Genomic DNA, 17,057 nt, shown 5'->3' with positions numbered 1-17,057 from the left:
AAAGGTCTCAGCACTGTCAGCAGATTTTCACAACAGTACCTACAGATGTATGCCTGGGTGGATGGCTAAAGATTTACTACAGAAGCGATGCATTAGATTGTAAGTGCTCCTAATATACATAGTTGGGTTATAACAGAAACTAACCACCTACCCCGCACCACAGTAGTAACGAGGCTACAAGACAAAGTGCTCAAAGTCTATAGCATACTCCCGTTTTCTCAGTTAAATTTGTTTTGTAAAACGTTGCATAATTAAATGACTTCACTTTATATGCCTGGTAAACACTGGGAAATCCTCCTGTTTAGAAGTGCTGTCATCTTATGGGGGAAACCCAGTTAAATCATATAAAGGCTTTAACACTGATATGCCAGCAGAGGGAAACCCAAGCCCACACATTTCTGAACAGGTGCATGCTCCTGCAAGACAGTTTTACTCATTATATTCAATACCCTGGCTTCCATCTTTAGCTGATTTGAATGTTTCAATCAGGGTAGGAAAGGGTGTTAAGTATTTGTCTTATAGCTGGGATTGCAACTCTGATAAGTCTTAATGGTTATGGAGATTTTTGCAGTTAACTCACATGCACCACCATTACAATCTTCACTGATTAGAACGAGGGGGGGAAGGACATATACATGTATTGTGTCATGGTGGTCTTTGTAGAGAAGAGCCCCTTGCTCAGCTTTGGCAGTGCATATGTGTTACATCAATGGCCTCACTGACGGCATTGGCAACATTAATTGTACAGCAGGTTGCGGTCTAAGAACTGGGGCAGGCACCTGCTGCAGAAGTGGGTAAAGATGAAGAATGCTGTCCTAGATTGCCCACCAGCTCACCTTAGCCCATCCTGCCAAATTAATCAACTCTTCAGAGGCCGTATGCTTGTCTGGGGCAGGCATCCAAGGAGGGGAGAGGAGCCTGTTTTAATGCACAGGTCACGCAGACCTGTAGAAGCCTCCTCCATTTAAAAGAACTAAAGAACAATACAGGCACTGGGGTTTACACATGCCCTGCAGGATGGTGTGGCAAGATGTAGTTTGTCTTCAGCCATCTGTCTCTTTGTCTTTGAATGTTCTCTCATGAGATGCATTTTGACTGCGCGGGGGTTGAAGCGCTGCTGAGGAGGCTGATGTTTGATGAGGTGCACTGAGACGAGGGGTAGGGGTGGGGGGATTTAGAAGCTCCATAGGGAGCTGAGATGACTAACTCACTACTCCTCCTAATCTAGGACAAGCACACCTAGACATCCTTCATGACTCTAATGTTTTACTCGTGTCGGGCCAAAAATATGTCCACTGAGGTTAGCCAAAGTGGGTCGCCCAACGGCTTTTTTTGGATCACAGAAAAAGAAATTGTGCCATCTAAATGATCGCTGTCTTCTAAAACCCACCCTGGATGGCAAAAAGCCTTCCCCGCCAGTTTATTTTTAAAAGTATCAAACTGGGTCAATGACGCCACAGAATATGACAAAACCTAATTTCGACACTTTTTAAACGCCTTAAATGACAGAGTAGTAGTGCTGAAAACCCTTTTCCAAAACATTTTATTGGTCTTATAGAAAATAAAGTAAGCTGTATCAACAAACATACAATATATACATCAATAACTTAGACACCTCAGAGAATCACATTTAAATCCACAGTTGTTACTGTATATATGAATACATAGTACTTATCTACAGATTGCAAAAGTACAATAATTTAATTTATAAATAGTTACAATTAACTATTGTCTGTTTTCATACAAAGTACTGCAATATTTTATTACAACCCATACAGAAAAATAACAAAACAGATTATTAACTTTGTATTACTCGCTTTAGTCAGATTTGTATACCTTTGAAACACAGACCCACTCCATAGAGAAGAGGGGAAAAAAACCTGCACAGTCAACCATTTACAAAGCATAACTTCATGAAAAAAGCCAATGTCTTGAGAGCTATTAAAAATCAACTGCCACACAAGTGCTGCTATTTATCCTCTAACATGTTGCTCAAACAAATACAAAAAACAAACAAACAAAAAAACAAAACAAGAAAAAGTCAAAAACGAATTAAAAAGGAAATCTGCAGAACAAATTACAGTGTTAAGATCAATTTCAAATTCACACGCACGACACATAATGAGAACAGAAATGTTGTGGATGATGCTACGGCAAAACAATGAGCATTAACGACTGGTGTAGCAGCAGAGGAACTTCAACCGTACACAAACGCGCACACACACGCACACACACACACACAGAGGGAAAAAAAAATATTGCAAGTGGCCCTTGTGGCAGAATCCATCGTAACATCAACATTATTTAGTGCATAAATATCTAAATAATAGCAGTTCACTTCAGTTAAGATCCAAGTTTAATTAATGGATTTGTATTCAGGTGATTGAAGACCAGAGTAACTGAGTAAGGCTTGAGTGCAGCTGTCACGATTCCTTTAAAAACATTGACAGCTTTGTTAGCGGCTTTAACCAAGGGCCAGTTGCTCTCCCACAGAGGGATGCGAAAAAACATAAATAAATAAAAATCTACAAAACATCAAGAATGATTAAAGAACAGACCTAAACTCTGACAATATTGATTACTCTTACATCTACTCTTTCACACCTTTCCACTGAGTTGCATATTAAGGGTCACTTTTTCACAATGGTCATTAATACCTACTGTAGCTACATACTATACAGCTGTATGTGAGAGAAAGAGAATCATCCCCAGAGGAGATCGAGAGATTGGTCAACAGTGCCACTCGAACACCTTAAAGACACTTGACACGAAAAAAGATTCACTCCACAAGACTGCCACAGCAATAAGGACGCCAACATTGATACTGGGCTATGTCGAGAGTCAGGTAATATATATTTTATCCCACAGTTAACCAGTCAATGCAGATAGCTAAGCATGTTGACAAAGTGAGGCTAGGATACGGACAGTATTACCAGCACTCAGATCTCGGGCAGTTTCACTGAGGCGTATCGTCTGCGAGCGGCTGCAGATTAACACCTCAGCCGACACTTTAAGACGTTCTGACCAGCAGGAGAGGGAGATCTGGATGAAGTGCATTCTGTTAATGTCATTAAACACCTACTTTCACCTTGAGGTGTAGACCTGCTTCAGTGTTAAATTCCTTTTAGAGGACCAGCAGAGTGATGCAACACTTGGCACAGAAGGAGCTCTCGCTGGCAGCTGTTGATTGTAATTCTACATAGTCGCACTGTGCCTCTTTCTGAGTGTGGATTGAAGCCCTTTATGACATGCTTATTAGAAAAAAAGGAGGAAAAAAAACAGAAAAAGAACAGAGCTGCCATCCCCGCCTTCTTGCCTCTCATCTAGAATTGTTTGTTCATTTTAAGTGACCTGTTTTGTCCTGAGCAAAACAAGCAGGAGCTTAGTGCATACAAACCTTCAGCCAAACCCTTCTGCTTTTAATCAGACAATCTGAAGACCAGTGGGTAGATTTAGAAGAGTGATGCTATACCTCTTTGAGGTTAACCTTGCAGCATCTTATTTTTACTAGCGTGACAAGGTGCAAGGTTTGTCAACAACATTTGCAGGATAACCGCACGCCCACAGGTAAATTCTAAAAGATAGCTTTTAAGGGCACTCTATCCCTGCAATGTAATTTACACCAATGATGTTGCTGGAATAATAAGAATAATAAAATCCTTTACTTCCCGGTTACAGAAGATGTTTTTAAGAGGGCATCCAGCACTAGATACAACGATTATTCAGTTATTACTTTATGCTTCAAAAAGTCTTTTGACTTCATGTTCACTAATGCCGTTTCATCAAATTCTGTCATTCGTGGCTCAATGTGGTAAACTCGTAATGACAATATGATTTGTAACTAACACCAAGGAAGCGGAGGATATCACAGATGCCAATACGCACAAAGACAATTGACCTTGTTTACACCATCTAGTTTAGCTCTACAGATTTGTTTTAAATAGCACAGCATTGACATCTATACAGTGAACGACACTGCCAACTTGTCACTTACACATCACATCACGCGCTACCCCACAGTACGCGCCTAGTCACTAGAAAAAGCTATCAGACTTTAATAGTAAGCCACTTTCGGTACAATTGCAAAAAAGATGTCACAGGATTTTTTTTTTTTTTTTAACGTTTTCTTTTTCTGTATTTCTATAAACAATGGAAGGTAATCTACCTAGTAATAAAAACCAAGAAGTCAACTTTAGACAAAGTTTTCTACACCTTAACAATTCAAACAGTAAAGCTCGTGTAAAGATTTTCTTTTGGAAATATCTGACGGCCCTGTCAACAAGTAATTACAAAAAAACGCAATATATATCTTTTAAACAAAATCAACATATTACCTCTATGAGCAAAAATTAAGTTTCAAAATGTTTGTGGATTTCACCGTTCCCACAAAACATGAGGATATTACTGTAATAACATTCAGGTTTTCAGATATTGTAGAAGAATCTTGTCATATTGGAATGGCACTCAGCTCTGGAACAACATCATAACATCATTAAGTGCTGCTGATCTTTTTTAACGTTTCCACCTAAATATGCAAGACCTCTTTGTATTTTCAGTGCATACATATATATTATTATTGCATCTACCAGTCATTTTGAAAATGACAAGTTCACGGAAGCCTGTCGCAGATCCATAAACAGAAATGAATGCTATGTTTGGGAGCATCATTGCATGCTTATATTCTCAACAGACGACCAACAGAATCACAAATTGGACTAATTTATGAGTTTGGGGTTTGTCAGGTTGTTTCAAAGACATCTGTAGCATTAAGACCAAGAGTCTGTGACCAGTTGTCAGTTATCCCAATTTAAGTCAGTGCATAATAACAAGCAAAGGGCTTCTTAGTGAGATATGTGCTGGCTTTTCCTCCTCCCACTCTGTACTGTGGATCTTGTGAGGAATAATGGATCCAATTTATTTTCTTACTGGTTTTGACCACCTGTGAAACTGTACCAATGCTAGTTCTTAGGACGGAAGAGACTTAAGAGCCAGATTTTAGGAAAACTGACATAAAAATCTCAATCAAAACAAGCAAACTTGATGCAGTCTTCTTCAATTTTCCACTTTCTAAATGTTTCAATATTGCAATATTTCTCCTTTGTTTATGGGACAACTGTATCGTCCTAAATTCTAGAGTTTGATTTTTATTACCCTGGTGACAGGCCTGTTAAAAAAACAAAAAACAAAAAAAACAGACTGGTGTGTTGTTCTGTAAGAGTGAATTTGGAAAGCATATTTTTAGTGTTAGCTCCACGGTTAAAACTGAGAACTCACACAGGCATTCCTGTGCCATGTTACAATGCACTGACTAGTTTAGCCTTAAACATCTTTCTTCTGCCCTTTCTGCTACTACGACCTAGCCTCCGTTTTGGATTTGACGATGGTGATGACGCTGGTGGCAGCTACTTTACCGGGGATGAGGGGACCTATGACAGAAGCCATAGGTCCCCTTGCTGAGGTGACAGGGTTGCGGGCCACAGTCCTGGCAAAGCTCTGGAGGGCCTCGTACTTTGAACGCAGAGCATCCAGCTCCACCTTCATGCTGGCATTCTCTGTAGCCAGCTTGTCCACTTCCTGCTGCAGCTGAGCCTTTTGTTTTTCGAGCTCCTCCTTCTGGGTGACACGCTTTACTCGGCAGCTTGCGGCATAGCCCCGGTTTTTCAGGGTACGTCGCCGCTGTTTCAGCTGCAGGATTTCTTCCTTTGACATCCCCCGTAAATGCTGGTTCAGCTCCCGCACCGACATGGTCACCAGCTCGTCATCTGTTAGGCTGGTGCCATTTTCCCCCGGCTCCCGCTTCACCTGTGCGTGGAAATTAGTTAGTGCTGATCCTTTTATTAAAAAAATAAAATCTTATATATACACACATAGACATTTGGCCACACAGGTTACCTTTAAGGCCTTGTTTCCCTTGTTTGTGGTAGTCATGCCACGAGAGCAGCGTCCACCTGTACTACCGGTTGATCTGTGAAAAGAAAAGACAATATATGAAACAAGAGTACTAGAAAAGAAACTTAATTTTTTTCTGCAAAATACACATTGAAGTATTTTCTGATAACAACAACAGCAAAAACAAAAATAGAAACCACATGACTAAATACACAAAATACAAAGTGGGTCAAGGACTTCAGACTTCCTTCTAAGTAATTGGAAAAACTGGTACCTGGACTGTTCGTGCACTTATGACAAGAACAAATAACTTTGCGGTATGCACTTCCAGATGACATTTAATTGGTTGGCAGCAATTCCAAAATTATTTTTGGAAAGCAACACCCCAAAACAACACAAGTATAAGTACAAGTACCATAGGCACATTTCAAAACAGAACAGATCTGGGCCTTTCTACAGTGCATCCATCCTCAAACACCACACATTCACAAAAGTACATGGGGCAGATTTTAAGCTATCCAGTCTAGACAGTCACACCTGTCTAGATTTGGCCTGTGTCCAACTATAATCCTATAAATCAATGAAAAAGCAACCCACTGTAACTACTGCAGAGCCCTCCAGAACAACAGGGCTGCACTGCAGTTTCTTCTGTCATGTCTGCACTGAGGGAACCACCAAGAGAAGCTGCGTCGGTGAGAAGTCCAGCCTACTGGTATTAAGACAGACAGAAGGTCAGGTGAATTCCATCGTGCGAGCTCTGTCACAGGATAAGTATGTCCTCACACACACACACACACACAGACACAGACACACACACACACAGAGACACACACAGCTGTGGCCCTGAGTGCTTTACACCACACACAGTAAATGCTGTGTCAGCAACACAGACACCCACCACAGTCAGCCCAGCCCAGCCAGCACATTGCCTCGGTAAGCTGATTTACACAGCCCAGCAGTGTGTGTTTATACTGAGCACATAAACAAATGCTAGCTCTTAGAACTTTTTTTTTAACACATCAAAACAGGAAAGAAAGCATCTGAACAAAAGAATGTAAAAAAGAATTACTGTCAGCGTGTGCAGAAGTTTGCAGCATGCATGCACATTAAGCTAGTCATCAGGGAAATTCATGTCGTCTGCACAGAAGCTCAGTGAGGGAAGAAAAGAAAAACAGATGAGTCGGAGCTCCAAAGTGCACTAAGATGGCCAGGATATTTCCATGGCAACAAAAGGGTGCTACAGGTGGACCGGTCACCTGAGCCAAACAGGGAGAGACAGCCGCTTGTTAAAAATGACCTGAATACGACACTATCACACAGGCTGGGGACATAACATGAGGTCAGACTGTGACTTGAATTCTTGATGCTTTCACTTCAAAAAAAAAAAAAAAAAAAAAAAAAAGTCCTCTGGCTTCTTATAAAAACAGAAATGTTTCTCTGCGCTGCAGATGCCCATATAAAAAGCTTTTCACGCTCTGCACAGGACTTTTCAAATGTGATACTTTCATCCCTGATGGGCTGGCTATGAATAGCTGTCTGATAGTAACACGTACCTTTCACTGGCCTTTGTGGTGACTCATTTCCAGTAAGCATTTGGACCACAGATGCAAAACATAATGGGATAATGGTCTGCCTGATGATGCACAGATAATGGACAAATAGACAGGAAAGTACTACACTAATAGCTACTGGGATGAGACTAGGAAAAAAAAAAAAAGGTTGCATCTTCCAAATTTCATATTAAGCCTATCATTTTCCCCTCAGTAGCCTAGACCCAACATTGTTCAAAAACCAGTTGGAATCTTGAAAATGCAAAGAGATGGCACACTGTCCAAGTTGAGGGGGCGTATTCTGTCACACATCTGTGTAGGGTAACATAGTAGGCATGGTTTGGCACATTGAAAGCTCACCATATGACACTGTGGAAAGACTTCACCCAGGCTGCAAGCCTCCAGCACAGGCTGCTGCCAACAGACGGCTACCAATGACAGGGCATGGCAGAACAACACAGACAAGGTCCAATGCACAGCTGCTCCCTTCCACTACCAGGCTTGTCATACCTCACAGAGACAAAGAGGCATGCTCACACAAACACAGGCAAAGAAAGGAAAACACACCTATAATTTCCCATAAAGAATGACAGGGAAATTTCAGACTTGGTGCACTGATCTGTTGGAGAATGCCCTTGCATTTGACAAAGACATAGTCACAATTTAAAAACAAAAGACACTGATGTCTTCCTTGCACTAATATATTAGCTCCTATTAATGATTTCACGTCTTTTGTGTTTCTAGCCGAAGGAGCGGGAGGCGAAAGCTGCAGCTTAGAGTGCGGGGGCATCGGAGGTAGGGAGCAAGCGCAGGGACATAGACGTCTTTTGTAGATGCTTGCTGAATTTTTATGAATCGCCTGGAAGAACGCTGACAAATCAGAGCTGATTGCTTGTGGAGGAGAGACATCACACCCACAGGAAATAGAAAACGCTGAGTGTGGTCACAGAGAGAAAGAGAATCTGTGAGAGAGAAAAAGAAAGAGACAGAGAGAAAGACAGAGAGCGAGAGAGAGACACAAAGAGAGAGAAAGAAAAAGAGAGACAGAAAAAACAGAGAGAAGCCTTATGTAAAATGCAGGGTCGACAAATTTAGAGGAGCTTGAGAAGAACAGGTTGAGAGAAAAAATAAATCCTGATCTCAGCAAGGACCAAAACCAAGGTGCCAATTAGGAAGTTGTGAAGTTGAACTAACACAACGAGAGCAACCCATCCAACCTTCAAATGCGGTCTTTGTTCATCTGAAGCAATGCACTGCAGCTTGCAGAGGTAGGGTCGGCTTAGGTTGACTCTGAAGAAGGGAAAGGGGGTTTACAAGAAAAACAAAAACAAACAAAAAAAAAAACCCAACAACTCTGGTGCGATAAATGCTGATGTGACATGATAGGTCCGGCCCTCAGCCTGTGGCATCCTTTAATGATCTCGTCCCCTCTGCAGGATCTCTCCAGGGGAGATGCCAAGGATGGACACCATTAGCCAGGGGACTCTTTGTTGAGGGGGAGTCGAGGCTACAGCTTCGACACACTGCATCCCCCTGATGAATATTTATTACTGTCGTTCGCCGCCTAAGGTGGGGGTGGGAGACGGGGCGGGGGTGGGAGGCTGAATAAAGATGCTCAGGAGGTGATTCTTCAAGGATACATCCAAGGCTCTTCCATCAACGGCTGTCTCAAAATGGCGGTGGGCTGTTGGGGATGGGGGGGGGGTGGGGGTGTATTTCTGGTACCGGAGGTGGCACACATGGTGGTTCAGGGCTGCAGGGAGGGCCAGCTCCACTTGACAGCAGTGTAACAAGATTATCAGGGCCATAAGAGCAAACAAAAAACCCCAGCAACCTGCCTCGGAATCCAGATTACGACAGCGCCTGCTCTCTGAATACTAAACACGGCTGGGGAAGGACTAACAGGGTACAGGGTTTGCTGAGACAGGACAGTGGATGGCACATCACGCAACTAATCACATGCACATGCATCGCACAGTGACAGATCACCAAAACCACACAAGCACATACAAATTTAACTTGTCATGATCAATTCTTGAAAAGAAGCGTCCGAGCACTGGGCACTGGCAGCTTGCTAATGAAGTGAATAAAAGTAGACGGTGGAGGTGCATGCTGATGAAAGACTGTGTTCAGGGGCGGAAAAAAACAAAACACAAGCAGCATCCAACAATGGCAACAGAGCTCTGTGAAACTAACAGCTGAATTTCATCTCACACCAAACAATACATTTCAACAATTTTCACTCCAAGAGACCACGATGTGGCTCATTTTGATCATATGCCCAATTTAATTTCTTTTCCTTTCTAAAACCAGTGTGGACTTGTAAAGAAAATTTGCACAGTTTGTACAAGACTGTATAACTAGAGCTGTGGCCCAGATGTAAATTAGGCCCGACAGAAGGGTGATAGAATGTTTAGCACCATTTTCAATTCATTGTCTTTGCAAATTCTGGATATCTTTGACGATTAGCTAAACAACAAAAGGAGAGTGCTTGCTGTAAAGTCAGTACAATCACCTATTCAGTTTCCCTGATCAATAATGTATAAGACCTATAGCCTCTCAGTCCATTGTCACAGACCTTCCAGGAAACAGAATGATGGCAATGACAAAGAAACTGAAAAGCACATGGTAAGTGCCTGAAAAATAAAAGAAATGTCAGTCCTTTTCTATGATTGGGCTTTATTATTTTCCACTTACTCTTTCCAGGTTGACATATTTAATGCAGTGAGCCAACATTTTCACGCTGTACAGCCAATCTCAAGACTTTATGCCTAATCAGAGCCTCTGCTCTTACTCCCTCACTTCTAAGAGAGTTGAAAAGATCGCCTAGATATTCAGATCTAATCATTCCTCCCGTCAGCTGAGCTAAGTCAATTATCAAGCAAGCTGCATGTGTCGGGCGCCATTTAACTGCAAATTAAAAATCAGACTCCTCTGATAGCTCTGGAAGAGATACTGGAAGAGTGGTATGAACTTGTGTGTGCAGAAAACAGTGTGCGAGTGCGTCTGAGAAAGGTACGACGGGAAGAGGGGAGGGAAGCTATTAACTACTAAGTATTCAGAGCGTGAAATAAGAGTGACAAAAAGAGGGAGAGGGGAAATCATTCAGCAGCTTTCAGAGGGAAATGTGATATGCTTGTAGTAGAGGGGAAATACTAAGCCAGTGCTTTTGACCAGCAGACGTTCTGGGCAATGCTGAAATAGCAACTAACCAAAATTGCCAGCTTCCCGTATTAACTGACCCCTAGAGCGTAGGGTTAAACTGCTCCTGCAAAATTCTGTTAACAGTGTCTGAAATTTACTTTAACTCACTGGCCAAGTGTGCTTTTAATCTGCTAAAATAATAAATCGACCTTCGTTCATATATTCTATACGCGTTTCTAAATATTTTGTTGAGACGCAGCGTCAAGTGACAAACATTTAATATATTTATCAGGGGCTAATCAAGTCAAGCATGAATAGTAAAAAAAAAATTCTAAACTTTTCACATCAATCTCCTCAACAATGTAATCGCTTTCTAATGCGTCGTCTTTTGCATGAATCTAAGAATTTAGGCTCCTGTTCAAAAAAGACTGCAATGCCCAGCCTTAGTCTGAGTTATGATGAGACGATTGGTTAGATAGTTAGGGTTATACAAAAATGTCAGGGTCAGGTCTTTGTGGAATACTGGTGGGGGAAAAAAGCTGTGTGTGGGTGTGTGTAAGTGTCAAACTTTGACAGAGAGGGAGGAAGACAGAAGCATATGAGTGATCCCAAAACACAGGAGAGACCCTAAGCATCGCTTTAATTTTGGTTTGGAGAAAAAAGAAAAAAGAAAAAAAAAAAGAATGAAAAATGCCACCGTGGGGGACTGTCCACTAAGATTTACTCACCAAAATAGAAAATCCACCTACATTTGGTGCATGGGGGGGGGATGTTAATTCGTGACCATGTCTGTATATCATCCTTACACTGCTCTGGTTGGCAAATACTGTCATATTAGATAAACAGAAGCATCCTGAATTTGACCTTTATTAAAAAAAGGAAGCACTGATAACCAAAAAACATCAAACCACACAAAAAATTAAATAAATCCACAATGACTAAATCATTAAGTCACTAAATTATTGGATAAGGATTAAGTGACTCTGCTTTGGAGGTTTAGTTTTCACACATACTGTTATTAAAGATGTGAGAGAGAGAAAAGACGTAAGAAAGAATTGGTACCTGTTGTATATCTAAAGAAGGGAAAAATCTGTTATGTTCCCTCCAATTAGATTCTTAGTAGGACCAAATTTTATGTGGAAAAAAAGAAAAAAATCACGTTAATACAGCACAATGGCTTCAAGGTAATACTGCATTTCCATAGTCAAATATGTGAAATTTCCTTCTCCTATGTTTGTAAAATTTGTGCCAACAAAGTAAAGACATTTGCCAATAAATTTTTTTCCTGTCTGATATTAAAGTCACAGGCACTTATCGTTTCTCATTCTGATAACCAGGCAGACTCTAGGCAAAGAAAGAAGAGTTTGATGAATACAAATAAACTGATTTTATGTAACCTAGTTTCCTTGGGAAAAAAAAAAGAAAAGAGCGAGAAAAAAAGTCGCATGTAGAAGCTAGTAGGCTATACTATGAAGAATAGCATGTGGCACATTTATGTCAGATTTTTGCATCCAGTTCATGTCTTTTAAAGTGAAAACATGAATCACTGCCCTTAAGGGATTGTATATTTTCTTAAGTCACTGATAATGGGAGGTTTATTTAAAGGGACTTGTTTGTACTAACCAATGTTTTGATACATTAAAAAAAAGCTATTTCCATGTTCAGCAGCTGCTATCTACTGAAGCCGCTCTGTTGGTATAACCAGTAGGACAGAAGAGGAGACTTCACTGGCCTTTCACAGTATCTGCCTGGAGGACTTGATTAAACAGGAAGAGAATAGCTCTTGATACTTCAGCCTTGCACTGGCAGAGGAAGTAAGGGTTGCAGGCAACCCACACACTGGCAAAATATCTAGGAGGTTCACTACACTGGTTGAATTTATATTAAATGCATATTGCATTGACCTAACACAACCACAACAGTTTTGTCTTGCTCACAGAATTGATAGAGCAGGTCAATACGTTTCAATGCATTTCAAGTAAAAGAATATCAAATATGTGAGCTATTTTACTTACTACTGATGCACTGATATGATTTAAAACAGTCTTCTCCTATTAAAAAAAACAAAACAAAACATAAAAAAAAAAACAGATCTCAGCAGCATCATCAAAAAAAGAAAGAAAGAAAACAAACACGGATCAGTGCATTTTCTCCTGTGGAGAGCTTTGATTCAAATGCAGTGAGAGAGCAGAGTTATTACCTGGAAATATCAAAGATTCTAATTTCTATTAATAAGACTGCCTCCGCTCTTTTCAAATTTTGGCAAGTGATTGATGAGCCCTGTCTACAGGATATTTGATGGCGTCTCACAGCTAATGATTGTCCCACAAAGAAAACAAAAACAAAACACAATTTCACCATTAAAAAAAATTAACAGATTTCGAGACATGAAAACTTAAAAGTGTAAACACGCATACAGCTAGCAGTGTTCCTTACTGTAATCCTCCTTAGACATTCCTCACATATTCTCACATAAGCTAAAGCTTGTGATACTTAAAGAAATTATCAATTTTAACAATAGAGAAAGGGGAGGAAGAAGATTTCTAAATTATCTTATGGCTGAAAAGATTATTATATACCGCAAAGGTCGCTAAATTGATCCTCTAAGCACCCAGCGTATTTGTCCACAAATGGTGAAATATGATTTCTCTGCGTAGGACAGGAGCTTGAGCTAAATAAAAATGAATAAATATCTGAAAAGACATGAAGTATATAAATGACTGCTGTATTTTGCAAAAGAGGCTGCCCAAGGACAGCTTGCATTGATTTTCTTTTTGTCACTTTTCATTTGTAACTGTGTTCACAATCACAGAGTGATTGGAGAAATAAAGACCTCCAATTTGTAAGTAAGAGTAGTAACATTTTGTCAGCTTAACACAGGTAAAGACTGTCAGACTGTTAATTTTAAATTCTGCTGTATGTAGAGCATAATTTAGCGTAATTTTATGAGGTGCACGCTTTTAGGAACCTATTAGTCATTTGCAAAGAATGTTAAGTTCCCCAAATACAAATGTAGGGAGCACTAATGAAAGTTTAATTATCTGCCTACACAGCATTTACCTTCGAACAAAGGTCATATATGTGTGTATGTATATGTGTGTGTGTGTATGTATGTGTATATATATATATATACACACACACACATATACATACACACACACATATACATACACACACACACACACACACACATATACATACACACACAACTGGAAAATATCCTAAAACTCTTGAAAATCCAATAAAAGTGATGCAGAGTGACTCACCAATTTAATTTGACTTAGCTTCTTACACGGGTACGACTAAAATTCGCTTGTTGTTAATGTCAGTTTACAGCTGATGTGTCCCACACACGAATTAGCCAAGATAAAAGTAGGTTACATGAAAAACCAGCGGCCAGTGCACAGCTCTGTGTGCATGCTCACCATGTTCTGTCTAATATTGACTATTCTAAATTATGAACAAACAGAGAGCAGTAATGAACATGCCAAGTGTAAGTTCCAAACAGAAATTCATCAAACACACTCTGACTGGATGAAAGTACTACTTTGAGAAGTGGAGCGGGCATATCGCAATGCTAAGCAATCATAATCCGCACTACACTTGCAAGAGGTTTCATCACCAACATTCCCTCCCTATTGCAAAAAAGGGGGGGAGAATATATTGATCTTTTTCTCCCTTCCTTCCGGGCATTCCCATTGCCCTGTGCAGCTTAAGCAGCACTTTTGTGGACAAATCCCACATTTGTGTTCCTTTCTGGAGGCTATAAATTGTCCTGAATAGGCGTAACTACTCCCAAGGCACAGCTGTGTTGGCTATACAGAGGTGTTGGTGGCCAGACTGTACTCTATGCAGTGTAAAGTCTTGCCTCATGTTTCGTCAACCTCACATATCCTCTTCCACCCTCCACTGCCTGCCCATTCTGAGCAACACCACTGGGTATAAGTTGTGCACTCAGTTCACCTCTATGGTATCCAGCCTTGCTTTATCTTTGCTACCTCAGTGAAAGAAAAGATAAATCTAAGCACCGATCTACACCACTCCCTGCCTCCATCCACACGCCACTGCCAGCCCCACCGGGCTCTTATATGGACCATCATCTGTTCTTGTTACCTGCAGAGAAAGGCAGAGATGAGCATTACGCTTTATTGCAAAGCCGGGCTTCTGATGTGGGGCTGGCCTGTCCGCTAAACACACTTCAATGCCCTGCTCGCATGAACAGAGATGATGAAATAAGTTGGGTATCTGAGCAAGAATGGGCAACTTCTATCTGTTTAGCCCTGCCTATATGGGCTCAACAGTTTCCAAGGTGACTTTTCAAATTGCACACACTCTCCATGGATAATTCATTACCTGCGCCCTCCATAAGTGTGCACTCTAATAGGCAGCAAATTTCATCATGTCACACATAGGGAAACAAAGGCATCTGCCAACCCAAAATTAGAGAAATGACGTGTTACGCTGCATTAAATGATAACAGAAAAAAGCTGGTTCTCTATAGCATTTAATCACTGCTCAGCAACAAAGACGAAAGGGCATTTACAGAATGCCACATTTACCATTTTATAGAGATGTTTCAAACACTACCCTGATTTGGGTGGTGTATTTTTTAACTTCCTATACATCATATAATTACACCTGACCTAGTTTAAGCATCCACTCATTGCAGGGCTATATAATAGCAACACACGCATAATATCTGCTTATCGTGCATTTTTTTTTTAAATGGATCTGACATCGCAGTTGACACCTAAGCACTTAGTCTAAATATACTCGCAGCCTGTTTGTTGATGTACATCATGACAGTGCTGCCATAAAAATGCACATTCTCAGCTGAATGTAGATGAGGCTATTGATAAATGCATGATGGTCATCACTTGATGCTCATGGCTTGACTGACTTGCAGGAAAGCTCAGCACCATTTCGATCCATCTCCCTAATAACGGTGGCTTGGTGATAAACATCGACCCTTATCAAGCGAGCAGACCTTTGTCCGGTGGTGCCATATTTCGGGGTGGATTCTGAGAACGTCTAAATACATCATTGTGATGATTCAGCATGATATAAAATACCGCTACTTGTTTGCAGGCTCTGACAATAAAACAATGCTGTGTTGTTAACTGCTTGGCTGTGGCATTAAAGCCAAGGGCGGCTGGTTTGATTTGGCTCTGCCATTGTTACAATTTAACTAGTGGTTAAATGAATTGTCACTTCAGGTGAAGCAATTCAGTTCGAAACGATTGGTCTGAGAGCATTTCCTGGAAGATTAAAAATCAATGCATTTATTAAAAAGAAAAAGAAAAAACACAAAGATCCGCGCAGAATAAAAACAACACATTTCTCAGATCTGACAATCACAACCGCGTCTATGACAGAAATGTCACGAGAGAATAACACAACCAACCTGGTCTCGCTAAACCGCTGGCTCGGCTCGCGCTTGCTCCTTTTTTTCCTCCACAACGAGGTGATGAAGCAGCAGGTTTGAGCAGCAAGAAGCGCATGAGTTGACAAACCACCAAAAGAAAGCGTAGCGGCACAGCGGACACCAACGCGTCCCTCGCAAACTATTTATTTAAACGCAAAAGAAAGGAAAAAGAAGCGACCTAACACAGGGTCGCACGGTTTTTGACATTCCACGACTCTTCTCGTCTCCAGCCTCTCAGCGCCTGCTCGTGAAAAAAAAAAAGTGGCAAACAACTCCCCGCCTACAAAACAAGCAAGCGAGGAAATCCCCGTGTGCTCAGTCTTTCTACTATTTGTAGCAATACAGCAACGAGAGCGAATCCACAGCTCAGGGAGGGGGAGTTACCCCTCAAGCGCGAAATGGCTGGCTGGCAGCCCCCCCTCCGCTCTCTACTACATGAAAATCAGATTGACACGTTTAATTCACAGCTCGCGCGCGCGTGTGTAAAAGATTAGCTGCCATCTCACCGTAGTAGGAGCACTAATGTTCCCGGTTACAACCGAGCATTTCATGTGTAAACTTTCAAAATAAACCCCCGAGCTGTGTCAAAACGTGTGCTGACCACTTGGATAATCAGGGCACTTTAGTTTGAAATGTTTCTGATGTGAGAAAGGCTAACTTTACCAGGAGGCTAGCTATGCTAGCCCACTAAGCTAGCCTTGGCCAGCTTGACAGCGGCGAGGCGAAGGCATGCACACTCAGCATAACAACAGCAGCAGCAGCAGCAGCTCTGTTTGCTTTACGGGCCCACCTGACTTCAAAACGACGCCCCTCCGAAGTTGTAGCTGTTAAAGTGCTCGTCTGAAACCTAACATCCGAGGCACAGCTGAATTTCGGCTCCACTGACAGAAGCGACGGCGCTTCCAAACGCCTGCCCGTGCTCCCCTTGTTGATTCCTTTCTCTTGTACCGAAGCCAGACGTCATCGTGTTTGGTCACGTGCCTCCATTCATGAAAGATTTTCTTTGCTCGCAAGGGGGAAAAAATGATAACTAAGAATACAGCATCCTT

At 41.3% G+C, this 17,057-nt stretch overlaps 1 protein-coding gene across 3 annotated transcripts; it reads right to left on the bottom strand.

Annotated features, from left to right (window-relative positions):
- Nucleotides 1-2,310: 2,310 nt before the first annotated feature.
- Nucleotides 2,311-17,056, bottom strand: LOC120744849 (transcription factor MafG). 3 transcript variants are annotated; one of them, XM_040049456.1, is made up of 3 exons: nt 16,799-17,056; nt 5,893-5,965; nt 2,311-5,802 (listed from the first exon to the last, which is right to left on the bottom strand). In XM_040049456.1, the coding sequence occupies exons 2-3, from the start codon at nt 5,926-5,928 to the stop codon at nt 5,350-5,352; spliced, it is 489 nt and encodes a 162-aa protein (XP_039905390.1). In that variant the 5' UTR covers nt 5,929-5,965; nt 16,799-17,056; the 3' UTR covers nt 2,311-5,349. The 3 variants fall into 3 exon arrangements, with proteins under 3 accessions (XP_039905390.1, XP_039905392.1, XP_039905393.1); XM_040049458.1 differs by lacking the exon at nt 16,799-17,056 and adding an exon at nt 15,988-16,784; XM_040049459.1 differs by lacking the exon at nt 16,799-17,056 and adding an exon at nt 6,487-8,954.
- Between the last annotated feature and the right edge of the window lies 1 nt (nt 17,057).

The sequence above is a fragment of the Simochromis diagramma genome, unplaced genomic scaffold (genome assembly GCF_900408965.1).
Source record: "Simochromis diagramma unplaced genomic scaffold, fSimDia1.1 OVJJ01000321.1, whole genome shotgun sequence".
Taxonomy (NCBI): domain Eukaryota; kingdom Metazoa; phylum Chordata; class Actinopteri; order Cichliformes; family Cichlidae; genus Simochromis; species Simochromis diagramma.
The sequence above is the reverse complement of the archived record's forward strand: the minus strand, read 5'-3'. Positions and strand labels throughout refer to the sequence as shown.

Bases quoted from the DNA above. Each gene is read 5' to 3' on its own strand.
- LOC120744849 (XM_040049456.1), bottom strand. From the start codon at position 5,928: ATGACTACCACAAACAAGGGAAACAAGGCCTTAAAG. The intron at 5,803-5,892 runs GTAACCTGTGTG...TTCCACGCACAG, and splicing joins AGGGAAACAAGGCCTTAAAG to GTGAAGCGGGAGCCGGGGGA.